This window comes from Salvelinus alpinus, chromosome 5 (assembly GCF_045679555.1).
Source record: "Salvelinus alpinus chromosome 5, SLU_Salpinus.1, whole genome shotgun sequence".
NCBI classification, from domain to species: Eukaryota; Metazoa; Chordata; class Actinopteri; order Salmoniformes; family Salmonidae; genus Salvelinus; species Salvelinus alpinus.
Window position 1 is genome coordinate 51403846 of NC_092090.1, and position 14952 is coordinate 51418797.

The 14952-nt window shown below is 41.8% G+C and overlaps 1 protein-coding gene across 2 annotated transcripts in view; it reads right to left on the reverse strand.

Annotated features, from left to right (window-relative positions):
- homer1b (homer scaffold protein 1b) overlaps window positions 1–14952 on the reverse strand; it is a 135393-nt gene that overhangs the window by 29957 nt on the left and 90484 nt on the right. For both annotated transcript variants that reach the window (XM_071400086.1, XM_071400083.1), the window contains 2 exons: window positions 13363–13519; window positions 13024–13134 (listed from right to left, as the gene is read on the reverse strand). In XM_071400086.1, the coding sequence (XP_071256187.1) occupies window positions 13024–13134; window positions 13363–13519 (268 nt within the window). The remainder of the gene's footprint in view (window positions 1–13023; window positions 13135–13362; window positions 13520–14952) is intronic.

The following is a 14952-nucleotide window of genomic DNA, read 5'->3' on the forward strand; positions in this document are numbered from 1 at the left end:
GTCTGAATACTTTCCAAATGCACTGTATATAACCCCTGCTCAGGTAATTATTCCCATTCCCACTATTTCAGAGAATTATAACCATATTCCCAGGGGTGTTGTCAGTAATAATCTTGTGACCATGAAGTTGAATTCCACTGTTAGCTCTGTTACTGTTAGCCCAATTAAGAAGTCCACTGTGGTAAGCTTGTCCAGTGCTAGTATATCAAATAACATAAATATGGACACACCCACTGTTTTCAAATCGCATAGAGTGATTGGGTTGTTTCATATCAACGTACGGTGTTTGAAGTCAAAGATGGATTGTTTTATATCTGGTGCATGACATGAGCCCGGATATGTTGGTTCTCACAGAGACTTGACTAGATGGCTCGATCCCAGACAAGGACATTGACATTGCTGATTACAACATAGTCAGGTATGACAGACTGAAAAAAGGGGAGGGGTGGCTATATATGTGATGTTCTCGAAATATCACGATCCCCCCCCAAATTTTTGCTTTTGGTTATAGATGTAGCCATAAGACAAAATACACATGTATCTGTTTATCCGGCCTCTGACCATTTGAAGACTATTTGTCTTGATTTTTAACACGACTCAACTGATTGCAAAACACACATGGATTAGTGTAAAAAAAAATCTAGCAACTCATCACCGATTTACATAATTCTACCAAACAGCCCCCACAAGTACTTGCCCAGTGGTGTCATTTACTAATGATCTCAGTGATCACTGTCCTATTGCATATTAGAGATACTAAACAGATTAACACTGATCCTCATATAAAATAAGATGTTATTTTGTCACATGCTTTGTGAACAACAAGTGTAGATTAACAGTGAAATGCTTACTTACAGGGCCTTCACAACAATGCAGAGAGAAAGAACATAGAAAAATAATATAACAGTAATAACACGTAATAATAAATATACAATGACTTGGCTATATACACGGGGTGCCAGTACCGAGTCGATGTGCAGGGGTACGAGGTAATTGAGGTAGATATGTACATATAACTAGGAATAAAATTACTAGGCAACAGGATAAATAATAAACAGTAGCAGCAGTGTATGTGACGAGTCCAAAAAGTTAGTGCAAAAAGGGTCAATGCAGATAGTCCAGGTAGCTATTTTGTTAATTATTTAACTAAACAATTTAGCAGTCTTATGGCTTGTGTGTAGAAGCTGTTTACATTTACATTTAAGTCATAGACTGTTCAGGTGTCCTGTTGGTTCCAGAATTGGTGCATCGGTGCTGATTGCCGTGCGGTAGCGGAGAGAACAGTCTATGACTTGGGTGGCTGGAGTCTTTGGCAATTTTTAGTTCCTCTGACACCGCCTTGTATAGAGGTCCTGGATGGCAGGGAGCTCGGCCCCAGCGATGTACTGGGCCGTATGCACTACCCTCTGGTGCGCCTTGTAGTCGGATGCCAAGCAGTTGCCATTCCAAGCAGTGATGCAGCCAGTCAAGATGCTCTCAAGATCTGAGAGCCCATGCCAAATCTTTTCAGCCTCCTGAAGGGGAAGAGGCGTTACCGTGCCCTCTTCACGACTGCGTTGGTGTTTGTGGACCATGATAGATCATTAGTGATGTGGACACCAAGGAACATGAAGCTCTTGACCCGCTCCACTACAGCCATGTCAATGTGAAAGGGGGCGTGCTTGGCTCTCTGTTTCCTGTAGTCCTTGGTCTTGCTGACATTGGGGGAGAAGTTGTTGTCCTGGCATCACACTGTCAGGCCTACCAGCATCGTGTACTCAGCAAACTTAATGATAGTGTTGGAGTCGTGCACGGCCACGCAGTCGTGGGTGACCAGGGAGTAGAGGGGGAGACTAAGAATGCACCCCTGAGGGGCCCCCGTATTGAAAGGATATGTTGCCTACCCCTCACCACTTGGGGGATGCCCGTCAGGAAGTCCAAGATCCAGTTGCAGAGGGAGGTTTTCAGTCCCAGAGTCCTTACCTTAGTGATGAGCTTGGAGGACACTATGGTGTTGAATGCTGTGCTGTAGTCAATGAACAGCATTCTGACATAGGTGTTCCTTTTGTCCAGGTGGTAGAGGGCAGTGTGAAGTAAAATAGAGATTGCATAATCTGTGGATCTGTTTGGACGGTATGCAAATTGGAATGGGTACTGGGTGTCTGGAATGATTGTGTTGATGTGAGCCATGACCAGACTTTCAAAGTATTTTATCGCTACAGATGTGAGTGCTACAGGGCTATAATCATTTAGACAGGTTACAGTACCTTGGTGTTCTTGACCACAGGGACTATGGTAGTCTACTTGAAACATGTAGGTATTAGAGACTGGGTAAAGGAGAGGTTGAAAATGTTAGTGAAGACACTTGCCAGCTGGTCAGCACATAATCTGAGCACATGTTCTGATAGTTCGTGAATGTTGACCTATTTAAAGGTCTTACATCGGCTATGGAGAGTGTGATGCTAAGGTCATCCAGAACAGCTGGTGCTCTCATGCACTGTTCAGTGTTGGTTGCCTCGAAGCGAGCATAGAATGCATTTAGCTCTTCTGGTAGGCTCGCGTCACTGGGCAGCTCACGGCTGGGTTTCCTTTTGTAATCCGTGATAGTTTGCAAGACATGCCGTTGCCTGTTTTCATGGCTCCGAGGTCGTAGTGGGATTTCTTATAAGTGTCCGAATTAGTGTTCTCCGCCTTGAAAGCGGAAGCTCAAGCTCTTAGCTCAGTGCAGATGTTGCTTGTAATCCATGGCTTCTGGTTGGGATACAGTGCCTTCATTAAGTCATATTTTTTTAAATATATATTTAACCCTTATTTTACCAGGTAAGTTGACTGAGAACACATTCTAATTTACAGCAATGACCTGGGGAATTAGTTACAGGGGAGATGAGGGGGGATGAATGAGCCAATTGGAAACTGGGAATGTTTAGGTTGTCATGATGATATGAGTACCATATTGGGAATTTAGCCAGGACACCGGGGTTAACATCCATACTCTTACAATAAGTGCCATGGGATCTTTCGTGACCACAGAGAGTCAGGACACCCATTTAATGTCCCTTCTGAATAACGGCACCTTACACAGGGGAATGTCCCTAATCACTGCTCTGCGGCATTGGGATATTTTCTGGGGACCAGAGGAAAGAGTGCCTTCTACACCCCTTGACTTATTCCACATTTTGTAGTGATACAGCCTGAATTCAAAATGTATTATATTGATAGTTTTTTTCACACATCTACAGTACATTCGGATAGTATTCAGACCCCTTCACTTTTCCCACAATTTGTTACGTTACATCCTTATTCTAAAATGGATTAAATAAATAAAAGATCCTCATCAATCTACACACAATACCGCATAATGACAAAGCGAAAACAGGTTTTCAGAAATGTTTGTATATTTATAAAAAAACAAAAAAGAAATACCTTATTTACATATGTATTCAGACACTTTGCTATGAGACTCGAAATTGAGCTCAGGTGCATCCTGCTTCCATTGAACATCCTTGAGATGTTTCTACAACTTGATTGGAGTCCACCTGTGGAAAATTCAATTGATTGGACATGATTTGGGAAGGCACACAACAGTCTATATAAGGTCCCACAGTTGACAGTGCATGTCAAAGCAAAAACCAAGCCATGAGGTCGAAAGAATTGTCCTTAGAGCGCCGAGACAGGATTGTGTCAAGACACAGATCTGGGAAAGGGTACCAAAACATTTCTGCAGCACTGAAGCTCCCCAAGATCACAGTGGCCTCCATCATTCTTAAATGGAAGAAGTTTGGAACCACCAAGACCCTTCCTAGAGATGGCTACCTATCCAAACTGAGCAATCGGGGGAGAAGGGCCTTTGTCAGGGAGGTGACCAAGAACCCGATGGTCACTGTGACGGAGCTCCAGAGTTTATTTTGTGGAGATGGGAGAACCTTACAGAAGGATAACCATCTCTACAGCACTCCAAAAATCAGGCCTTTATGGTACAGTGGCCAGACGGAAGCCACTCCTCAGTAAAAGGCACATGACAGCCTGTTTGGAGTTTGCCCAAAAGGCACCTAAAGGACTCTCAGACCATGAGAAACAAGATTCTCTGCTCTGATGAAACCAAGGTTGAACTCTTTGTCCTGAATGCCAAGTGTCACGTCTGGAGGAAACCAGGCACTGCTCATCACCTGGCCAATACCATGTTTTTCAGGGGAAGGGACTGGGAGACTAGTCAGGATAAAGGGAAAGATGAACAGAGCAAAGTACAGATAGATCCTTGATGAAAACTTGCTCCAGAGTGTTCAGGACCTCAGACTGGGGTGACGGTTCACCTTCGAACAGGACAACAACCCTAAGCACACAGCCAAGACAACGCAGGAGTGGCTTCGGGACAAGTCTCTGAATGTCCTTGAGTGGCCCAACCAGAGCTCGGACTTGAACCCGATCTAAATTCTCTGTGGAGAGACCTGAAAATAGCTGTGCAGCGACGCTCCCCATCTAACCTGACAGAGCTTGAGAGGATCTGTAGAGAAGAATGGGAGAAACTCCCCAAATACAGGTGTGGCAAGCTTGTAGCGTCATACCCAAGAAGACCCCAGGCTGTAATCACTGCCAAAGGTACTGAGTAAAGGGTCTGAATACTTATGTAAATGTTATATATATTTTTTTTTATTGATAAAAACCTGTTTTGCTTTTTCATTATGGGCTATTGTCTGTAGATTGATGCGGGGGAAAACACAATTTAATCAATTTTAGAATTAGGCTGTAATGTAAAAATGTGTGTAAAAAGTCAAGTGGTCTGAATACTTTTCAAATGCACTGTACACACAATATCCCATACTGAAAAAGTTAAGAAATAAAAAATCAAAATTTTTGGGCATTTATTGGAAATGAAATACATAAAAATATATAATTTATGTAAGTATTCACACCCGTGAGTCAATACATGTAAGAATTGTCTTTGGCAGTGATTACAGCTGTGAGACTTTCTTGGAAAGTCTCTAAGAGCTTTGCACACCTGGTTTGTAAAATATTTTCCCATTATTCTTTTTAAATTCTTCTAGATCTGTCAAGTTGGTTGTTGATAATTGCTAGACAGACACTTTCAAGTCTTGATTTAAATCAGCTTGAAAATCTATGGCAACACTGTAACTCGGCCACTCAGGAACATTCAATGTCATCTTGGTAAGCAACTCCAGCAGCCACCACCATACTTGAAAATACAGTATGTGTGTTACTCAGTGATGTGTTGTGTTGGATTTACCCCAAACATAACACTTTGTATTCAGGACATAAGGTTAATTTCTTTGCCACATTTTTTTGGGCAGTTTTACTTTAGTGCCTTATTGCAAACAGGATGCATGTTTTAGAATATTTTTAGTCTGTACAAGCTTCCTTCTTTTCACTCTGGCATCTTGGTTAGTATTGTGGAGCAACTACAATGTTGTTGATCCATCCTCAGTTTGTCCTATCACAGTCATTAAGCTCTGTAACTATTTTAAAGTCACCATTGGCCACATGGTGAAATCCCTGAGCAGTGTCCTTCCCCTCCGGCAACTGAGTTAGGAAGGACGCCTGTGTCTTTGTAGTGATTAATGACCTCAACATGATATTCAATGTCTTTGTTTTAGTTTTTTTTACTTAACTACGAGCCTTCTTTTCGAGGCATTGGAAAAACCTACCTGATCTATGTGTAAGGACCGACACTGGAGATGAGAAGCGCAGCCATCCCACCTGGGCGAGCCTGGCGGGCTGGCCGAGGCATGGGAGCTGGACAAGCCGGCTGAGGCATAGAAGCCAGACGAGCCGGCTGAGGCGTGGGAGCCCGACGATTCGGCTGAGGCGTGAAAGCCTGACGATCCCACTGAGGCGTGAGAGCCTGACGGGCAGGCTGAGGCATGGGAGCCCAACGAGCCGGCTGAGGCATGACGTGAGCTGGGTGCCTGTCGAGCCAACCGAGGCAAGGAAACCTCTCGAGTCAGCCAAGGCGTGGAAGCCCGACGAGCCAGCTGAGGCACCCCCGGTTCCATCGGCAGCAGCACCCTTTCCCGACATCACCACCAAAAACAAAAAACAAGTACTTCCTGATGCTTCAAATAGTGGTGTCAGCATTCTCTAAGGACCGACGCTGGAGACGAGAAGCAAGTTCAGGGAGTGGACATTTAATCAAAAATGGACATCAAACAAAACAAGAACAGCATCTGGACGGGGGGACAAAACAACATTACGACAATAATGCTGACACGGGGAACAAAACTGAGGAACAGACAGATATAGAGGGGGCAATCAACAACCTGAAGGAGTCCAGGTGAGTCCAATGAGCGCTGATGCGCGTAATGATGGTGACAGGTTAGCGTAATGAATGGCACCCTCACTCGAGGGGAACGGGAGCAGGCGTGAGTCCATACAACTTATTATGTGACTTGTTAAACACATTTTTACTCCTGAAGTTATTTAGGCTTGCCATAAGAAAGGGGTTGAATAGTTATTCACTCCAGACATTTCAGCGTTTCATTTTTTATTAATTTGTAAAAATGCCTAAAATCATAATTCCACTTTGACAATATGGGGTAAATCTCAATGTAATAAATGTTTCATTCAGGCTGTAACACAACAAAATGTTAGTTTTGCTTGTAAGCAGGAATCAGAAGGATAGAATTATGGTCAGAATTGATAAATGGAAGGAGAACTTTGTATGCATTTTTGTGTGTGGAGTAAAGGTGATCTAGAGTTCTGTCTCCTGTAGCTGCACAGGTGACATGCTGGTAAAAATGAGTTAAAACAGATTTCAGTTTCCCTGCCTTAAAATCCCCAGCCACTAGGAGCGCCGCCTCTGGATGAGCGTTTTCTTGTTTGCTGATGACCCTATACAGCTCGTTGAGTGTGGTCTTAGCGCCAGCATAGGTTTGTGGTGGTAAATAGACAGCTACGAAAACACAGAAAACTGTCTTGGTAAATAGCATGGTCTACAGCTTATCATGAGGTATTCTAACTCAGGCGAGTAGAACCTTGAGAGTTCCTTAAAATTAGAGATCGCACACCAGCTGTTGTCAACAAAGACACCCACACCTCCCCCTTGAGCTTACACAAGGCTGCAGTTCGATCCTGCTGATGCATAGAAAAACCAGCTAGATGTAGATTATCCATGTCCTTGTTCAGGCAGGACGCCGAGAAACATAAGATATTACAGGTCTTCAGCTCCCGTTGATAGGATAGTCTCGAATAGAGCTCGTCCAGTTTGTTCTCCATTAGTGGTACGTTCGCCAATAGAACGTAGGGTAGAGCTGGATAATTTATTAGTCAACGTAGTTTCATCAAAGTGCCCGCATGTTGGCCTCTTACGCCGTCTCTTCCTTTTCCGAGTCTCTGGAATTAGGGCCTGGTCCGGGTGAGAAGTATTTCCTGCGCCGCCGACTCATTTAAGGAGAAATCTTCATCCAAATCGCTGTTCTCATATCCAGAAGCCTTTTTCGGTCACAGGAAACGATGGCGGAAACATTATGTACAAAAACACACAAAATAGCAGAGTTGGTCAGGTGCCATTCTGTGTCGTATAATTATGAACAGATTTTTAAAAATGTATTCCCCACTTGCTTTTCTTCATGATATTATTACTCTGACTTCTCGTCTATCAGCTGCATGCATGACCCTGAATTAGCTCTAGAATTTATATTATCTATTTTTTTCTCTCTGGCAGACAAACAAGCTCCCTTTAAACTCCTTAGAGTAAAAAAAAATACAAATACTTGGTTCTCTACAGACCTTTCAGATCTTGTTATGATGAAATCAGGCCTGGGCCAAAGCTAGAAAATATTACTCTGTAGTAGATTGGCAGTTTTTCATGCAATTTAGAAACAGATGCACTTCTTCGGTCAAGAAAGCTAAATCTAGCTACTTTCTAAGTTCTCTGACTCTGCTGGTGAACCGTCTAAATTATGGAAAACAGTTAATACACTGATGCGTGGAAATTCCTCTCCTTTCCTGCCTAAGCAAGTTTTCAGACTCTGGCATCATTACTGAGAAAATTAGATTAGTGAAGCTTTTAATTAACATTTTATCTTTGCAGTATTTTTATTTGAAATAAATGGTGGAACTGACCCTGGTCAGCCAGACAACTGCCTGCCCCTCTCCCAGCCTTTAGCTGGCTCGATGGAAGTTTTGTTAACTTCTAGTGAATCTTTGCTTTAATTTCAACAGCTTTCTACTTCTGATGTGCTCAATGCCTCAATGATTAATGTAAAATAAATTCACTGGGGCTGATTTGCTTGAGCCATTGCTTCAGCTTTCTGCTCCTCTGATTGCAGAATCTTTAACACATTTTTAACCTTACAATTACTTCTGGTACCATCCCCAGGGACTGAAAAGCGGCCCATATACTCCCCCTTCACAAAGGTGGTGACCCGTATGACCTAAATAATTATCGCCCCATTTTCAAAAACTCTCTTGCTGTCACGCCCTGACCTTAGAGATCCTTTTTATGTTTCTATTTTGGTTTGGTCAGGGCTGTGAGTTGGGGTGGGCATTCTATGTTTTGTGTTTCTAGGATTTTCTATTTCTATGTTTTGGCCGGGTATGGTTCTCAATCGGGGACAGCTGTCTATCGTTGTCTCTGACTGAGAACCATACTTAGGTAGCTCTTTTTTCCACCTGTGTTTGTGGGAAGTTGACTTTTGTTTAGGGCACATAGCCTGTAGCTTCACGGTTTGTTTTTGTAGAGTTTGTTGTTTTGTTCGGCGTCATTTTTATTCAATAAAGAAAATGTACGCTCACCAAGCTGCAACTTGGTCCAGTTCCTTCAACAGCCGTAACACTTGCCTAGAAACAATAATATAATCCTTGTTAAACACCCAACTTAGATCCTTTTTAACTATGGAATGTGTTCTAAATGTACACCAGTCAGGTTTCAGACCAGGTCATAGCACCATCTCTGCTACTTCTTTGGTCTTAAATTATGTACTTAATTGTTTGGATAAAAATTAACATTGTGCAGCCCTTTTTATTGACCTGTCTAAAGCTTTTGACACTGTGGATCACTCAGTAAATATTCCGAAGCTTTCATCAATTGTCCTGCACCAGGCAGGCTGTGTGTAGCTGGTTTGAAAATTATTTATTCATTTGAGTCAATTGGAGGTGTACCTGTGGATGTATTTCAAGGCCTACCTTCAAACTCAGTGCCTCTTTGCTCGACATCATGAGAAAATCAAAAGAAATCAGCCAAGACCTCAACAAAAAGTTTGTAGACCTCGACTAGTCTGGTTCATCTGTACAAACAATAATATGCAAGTATAAATACCATGGGACCACGCATCCGTCATACCGCTCAGGAAGGAGACGCATTCTGTCTCCTAGAGATTAACATACTTTGGTGCGAAAAGTGCAAATCAATCCCAGAACAACAGCAAAAGACTTTGTGAAGATGATGGAGGAAACAGGTACAAAAGTATCTATATCCACAGTAAAACGAGTCCTATCTTGACATAACCTGAAAGGCCGCTCTGCAAGGAAGAAGCCACTGCTCCAAAACCGCCATAAAAAAGCAAGACTACGGTTTGCAACTGCACATGGGGACAAAGATCATACTTTTTGGAGAAATGTCCTCTGGTCTGATGAAACAAAAATAGAAAAAGGGGGAGGCTTGCAAGCCGAAGAACACCATCCCAACCGCGAAGCACGGGGGTGGCAAGATCATTTTGTGGGGGTGCTTTGCTGCAGGAGGGACTGGTGCACTTCACAAAATAGATGGCATCATGAGGCAAGAAAATTATGAGGATATATTGAAGCAACATCTCAAGACACCAGTCAGGAAGTTAAAGCTTTGTCGCAAATGGGTCTTCCAAATGGACAATGACCCCCAAGCATACTTCCAAAGTTGTCGACAACAAAGGCAATGTATTGGAGTGGCCATCACAAAGCCCTGACCTCAATCCTATAGAACATTTGTGGGCAGAACTGAAAAATGTGTGTGAGCAAGGAGGCCTACAAACCTGACTCAGTTACACCAGCTCTGTCAGGAGGAATGGGCCAAAATTCACCCAACTTATTGTGGGAAGCTTGTGGAAGTCTAACCGAAACGTTTGACCCAAGTTAAACAGTTTAAAGGCAATCCTACCAAATACTAATTGAGTGAAAAATAATAATAATAACACAAGAGGAATGAAATACACAAGAATGAGCCTACTGTGCCATCAGAAAGTATTCACACCCCTTTACTTTTCCCACATTGTGTTGTGTTACAGACTGAATTTAAAATAGAAGAAATTGAGATTTTGTGTCACACATCCACACACAATACCCTATAATGTCAAAGTAATAATGTTGAAAAAAAAAATTATTAAAATGTCAATTCAACCCCTTTGTTTTGGCACACCTAAATAAGTTCAGGAGTAAAAATGTGCTCACGAAATCGCATAATAAGTTGCATGGATGTATTCCGTGTTCAAATATAGTGGTTAACATGATTTTTGAATTATGTTAACCACTATTACTCCCCTCTGTACCCCACACATACTGTGAAGTCCTTCAATCGAGTAGTGAATTTCAAGCAGAGATTCAACCACAATGACCAGGGAGGTTTTTCAATGCCTGGCAACGATTGGTAGATGTGTGTAACAAAAACAAAAAAACAAAAAAAAGCAGACGCTGAATATTCCTTTGAGCATGGTAAAGTTATTAATTAGGCTTTGGATGGGTATCAAGTCACCCAGTCACTACAGAGATACAGTTGTCCTTCCTAACTCAATTGTCGGAGAGGAAGGGAACTGCTCAGAGTTTTAACCAGTAGAGTTCAATTGTTTTGATATGAGAAAACTAAGGATAGAGGTAGTTACTCCACAACACTCAATACAATACTAAGGTAGTTACTCCACAATATTAACCTTAATGACAGAGTGAAAAGAAGGAAGCCTGTACAGAATACACATATTCCAAAACATGCATCCTGTTTGCAACAAGGCACTTAAGTAATACTGCAAAACATGTGAAAAAGAAATATACTTTTTGTCCTGAATACAAAGCATTATGTTTGGGGCAAATCCAACTCATCACTGATTACCACTCTTCATATTTTCAAGCATGGTGGTGGCTGCATCATGTTATGGTTATGCTTGTCATTGGCAAGGACTAGGGAGTTTTTTCGGATAAAAAGAAACGGAATACAGATATAAGCACAGGCAAAATCCTAGAGAAAAACCTGGTTCAGTCTGCTTTCCAACAGACACTAGGAGACACATTCACCTTTCAGCAGAACAATTCAGCAGAACAATAATCTAAAACACAAGGCCAAATCTACACTGGAGTTGCTTACCAAGACATAATTTAATGTTCCCGAGATTGCATAGTTACAGTTTTGACATAAATCGGCTTGAAAATATATGTCAAGTCTGGCTGTCTAGCAATTATCAAACAACGTGACAGAACTTGAATTATTTTTAAAAGAAAAATGGGCAAATATTGTACAATCGAGGTGTGCAAAGCTCTTAGAGACTTATCCCAGAAGACTCACAGCTGTTATTGCTGCCAAAGGTGCTTCTAAAAAGTATTGACTCAAGGGGTGTGAACACATACGTAAATGAGATATTTCTGTATTTCATGTTCAATACATTTGCAAACATTTCTAAAACACGTTTTTGTTTTGTCATTAAGGGGTATTGTGTGTAGATGGGTGAGAAAAACAATGAACTCAATCAATTTTGAATGTAAGACAACAAAATGTGGAATAAGTCAGGAGGTATTCATACTTTCTGAAGGCACTACAGGGAGTACCAGATTAATGTACAGGGGTACGAGGTATTTGAGGTAGATATGTACATAAAGGCAGGGTAAAGTGACTAGGCATCATGATAGATAATAATAGTAGTAAAATAAAGAACAGAGTAGCATCGGCAAATGATGAGTGTAAAAGCGTGTGTGTATGTGTGTTTGAGTGTATGTGTCTGTGTTGTGTCGGTATGTGTGTGTGTGTGTGCGTATCAATACAGTAACATGAGATCTGTATGTCAAATATTTACATTTATAATTTGAGTCATTTAGCAGATGCTCTTATCCAGAGTGACTTAGTCCATTCATCTTAAGGTCGCTAGGTTAGACAACCACATATCACAGTCAAATACACAGGATACGAACATTCCATTCCAGCTAAACAATAAATATATTGCATTTTGCAACAAAACCCATTTTAATACTAAAATTTATGAATAAACAAATTTGAGAACAGTCATATTTTACACACTGATGAAAGTACCCGTAAATATTTTCTGATGAAAAAACACAAATGTGAAAAATTGGTGAATATAGCATTGAACGTTTCCCTGCTTACAAATATCTGGGTATCTGGATTGTCGACAAGCTATCTTCCAAAAATCATATTGATGGGTTAGTTAAAAGTTAAGACTTAAAATGGGCTTCCTTTATAGGAATAGGGCATGCCTTTCATTAAATAGTAGAAAACAAATTGTTCAATCGACATTCCGGCTTTACACTATGGTGATATAGTCTATATGAATGCAGCTACCACTGTATTGAAGGCAATGGACCCAGTGTGTTATAGCGCACCAAGCTTTAATGCAGGCGATAGGTTCAGTACACATCACTGCATTCTGTATCAGAAAGTAGGTTGGCCATCTCCAGTCTCATAGATCAATGCCCTGCTCTCTTTTTGTTTATAAAGCCCTCTTGTTCAAACTTTCGCCTTACCTTACAGACATACGAGTCACCAGACCCGATCAGAGGGATGGCTAATGCTAGATGTCACAATGATCACTATAGGTAAATCTGCATTCAGTTTTTTTGCGACCTATGTATGGAATGATATGCAGAGCTCTCTGCACCTTGATGCTCTGGTGCCTCTAGGGCAGTTCAAGTTGTTAATTGAGGACCTCTTTGTTAGGGAATGTGTTTGCTTCTTAAATTGCTTGTAGTATTGTATGTTCTTATTATGTTTAATGTTTGAATGTTATAAATTGTGTTCATGCAGAGCTCCCTTGGAAAAGAAGCCTTGGTCCCAATGGGACTCCCTGCTAAAATAAAGATAAAATAAAATAGGTGTCTCCAAATATGTCACACACGTACCTCTTCTTTATCCTTCAGAGTGCTTTCCAGGTCCTCAATGGTCTGGTTTAGCTCCGTCTTCTGGGATTTGATCACAGTGGTCTGGGTGCTCTGGCACTCTAGCTCAGTCACCTAGACACACATGCACACACACACACACACACACACACACACACACACACACACACACACACACACACACACACACACACACACACACACACACACACACACACACACACACACACACACACAAACTAAATCAGAAACAAGATGCACACATAAACTGAACAAATACCATTGATGCTCCACACACCATTCCCATCTCCCGTCTCTCTCCCATGTCTTCTGCCTCCTCACCCGTTTGTGTAGTCTCTCGGCCTCCTCCTGGTAGGCGGCCAGTTGTTGTTTCCACTGTTTGACGTTAGCTGTGGACTCCAGCAGAGCGGCTGTTAGCTTAGCATTGTTCCCCTTTAGAGCTGATAGCTCTGCCTCCCAGTGCTTATTGATGGAGGGGCTGGGAAAGAGGACACATTAACATGATTACTTTATAAGAACAGAACAAAAGGTAACATAATATGTGATGATCCGCTGTAATCAGGAGATGAGATCAGTCATGCTGAGAGGTCTCAGCAAGGTCTCTTTTACAGATGAGCCCTGTATCAAACATACACATCAAGTGTACACTGTACTGTACACTGAGTGTACAAACATTAAGAACACCATCCTAATATTGAGTTCACCCCCCCTCAACTCATTGGGGCATGTACTCTACTAGGCGTCAAAAGCGTTCCACAGGGATGCTGGCCCATGTTGACTCCAATGCTTCCCACAGTTGTGTCAAGTTAGCTGGATGTCCTTTAAGTGGTGGACCATTCTTGGTACACACGGGAAACTGTTTAGCATGAAAATCCCAGCAGCGTTGCCGTTCTTGACACAAACCAGTGCGACCTGGCACCTACTACCATGTCCCGTTCCATCAGAAGAAACACATTGTGTCCTGTTTGTCAGGTAGTTTTCAAACCAAATGCAGGCTGCCTGACTGAGGCCAATTTCAGACAGCCTACAAATTCATAATAAATGGTCAACAGTGTCGAAAGCCTTCAACAGGTCTATGAAAAGGACAGCACAATGCTGCCTTTTGTCCACGCAATTTACAGTCTCATTTATCACCAAAGAAGCAGCAGATATAATGCTGTGATATGGCCTGAAACCCGACTGGTGGACAGTTAGAATACATTTTGAAGCTAGAAAAGATCTAAGCTGAGTGTTGATCAAATATTATTTTTAATTGCTAGGCAAGATAGTTAATGTCAGAGGGGCCACCATCTTTGTGGAGAGGGAGCACATGGGCAGCCTTCCAGGCCTTAGGGATAGCACCCAAAATAATTGTCAGATTAAAAATATGTGTCAATGATTCCACAATTAGGGGAGCAGAAAGCTGCAGTAAGAAAGATTCTAGACTCTGACACAACTTGATAAAGCAGGGAGGGAGATTAATTTCCACGCTTCAGTGCATTAACTGTTTTCTAAAAACATATATATAACCGTAACATGCAACAATTTTAAGATTTTACTGAGTTACAGTTCATATAAGGACATCTGTGAATTTAAATCAATTCATTAGGCCCTAATCTGTGGATTTCACATGAGTGGGAATACAAATATGCATCTGTTTTAAAAAAAGTAGGAGCGTGGATCAGAAAACCAGTCAGTATCTGGTGTGACCCTCATTTGCCTCATGCGAGTTGATCAGGCTGTTGATTGTGGCCTGTGGAATGTTGTCCCACTCCTCTTCAATGGCTGTGCGAAGTTGCTGAATACTGACAGGAACTGGAACAAGCTGTTGTACACGTCTATCCAGTGCATCCCAAACATGCTCAATGGGTGACATGTCTGGTGAATATGCAGACCATGGAAGAACTGGGATAATTTCAGTTTCCAGGAATG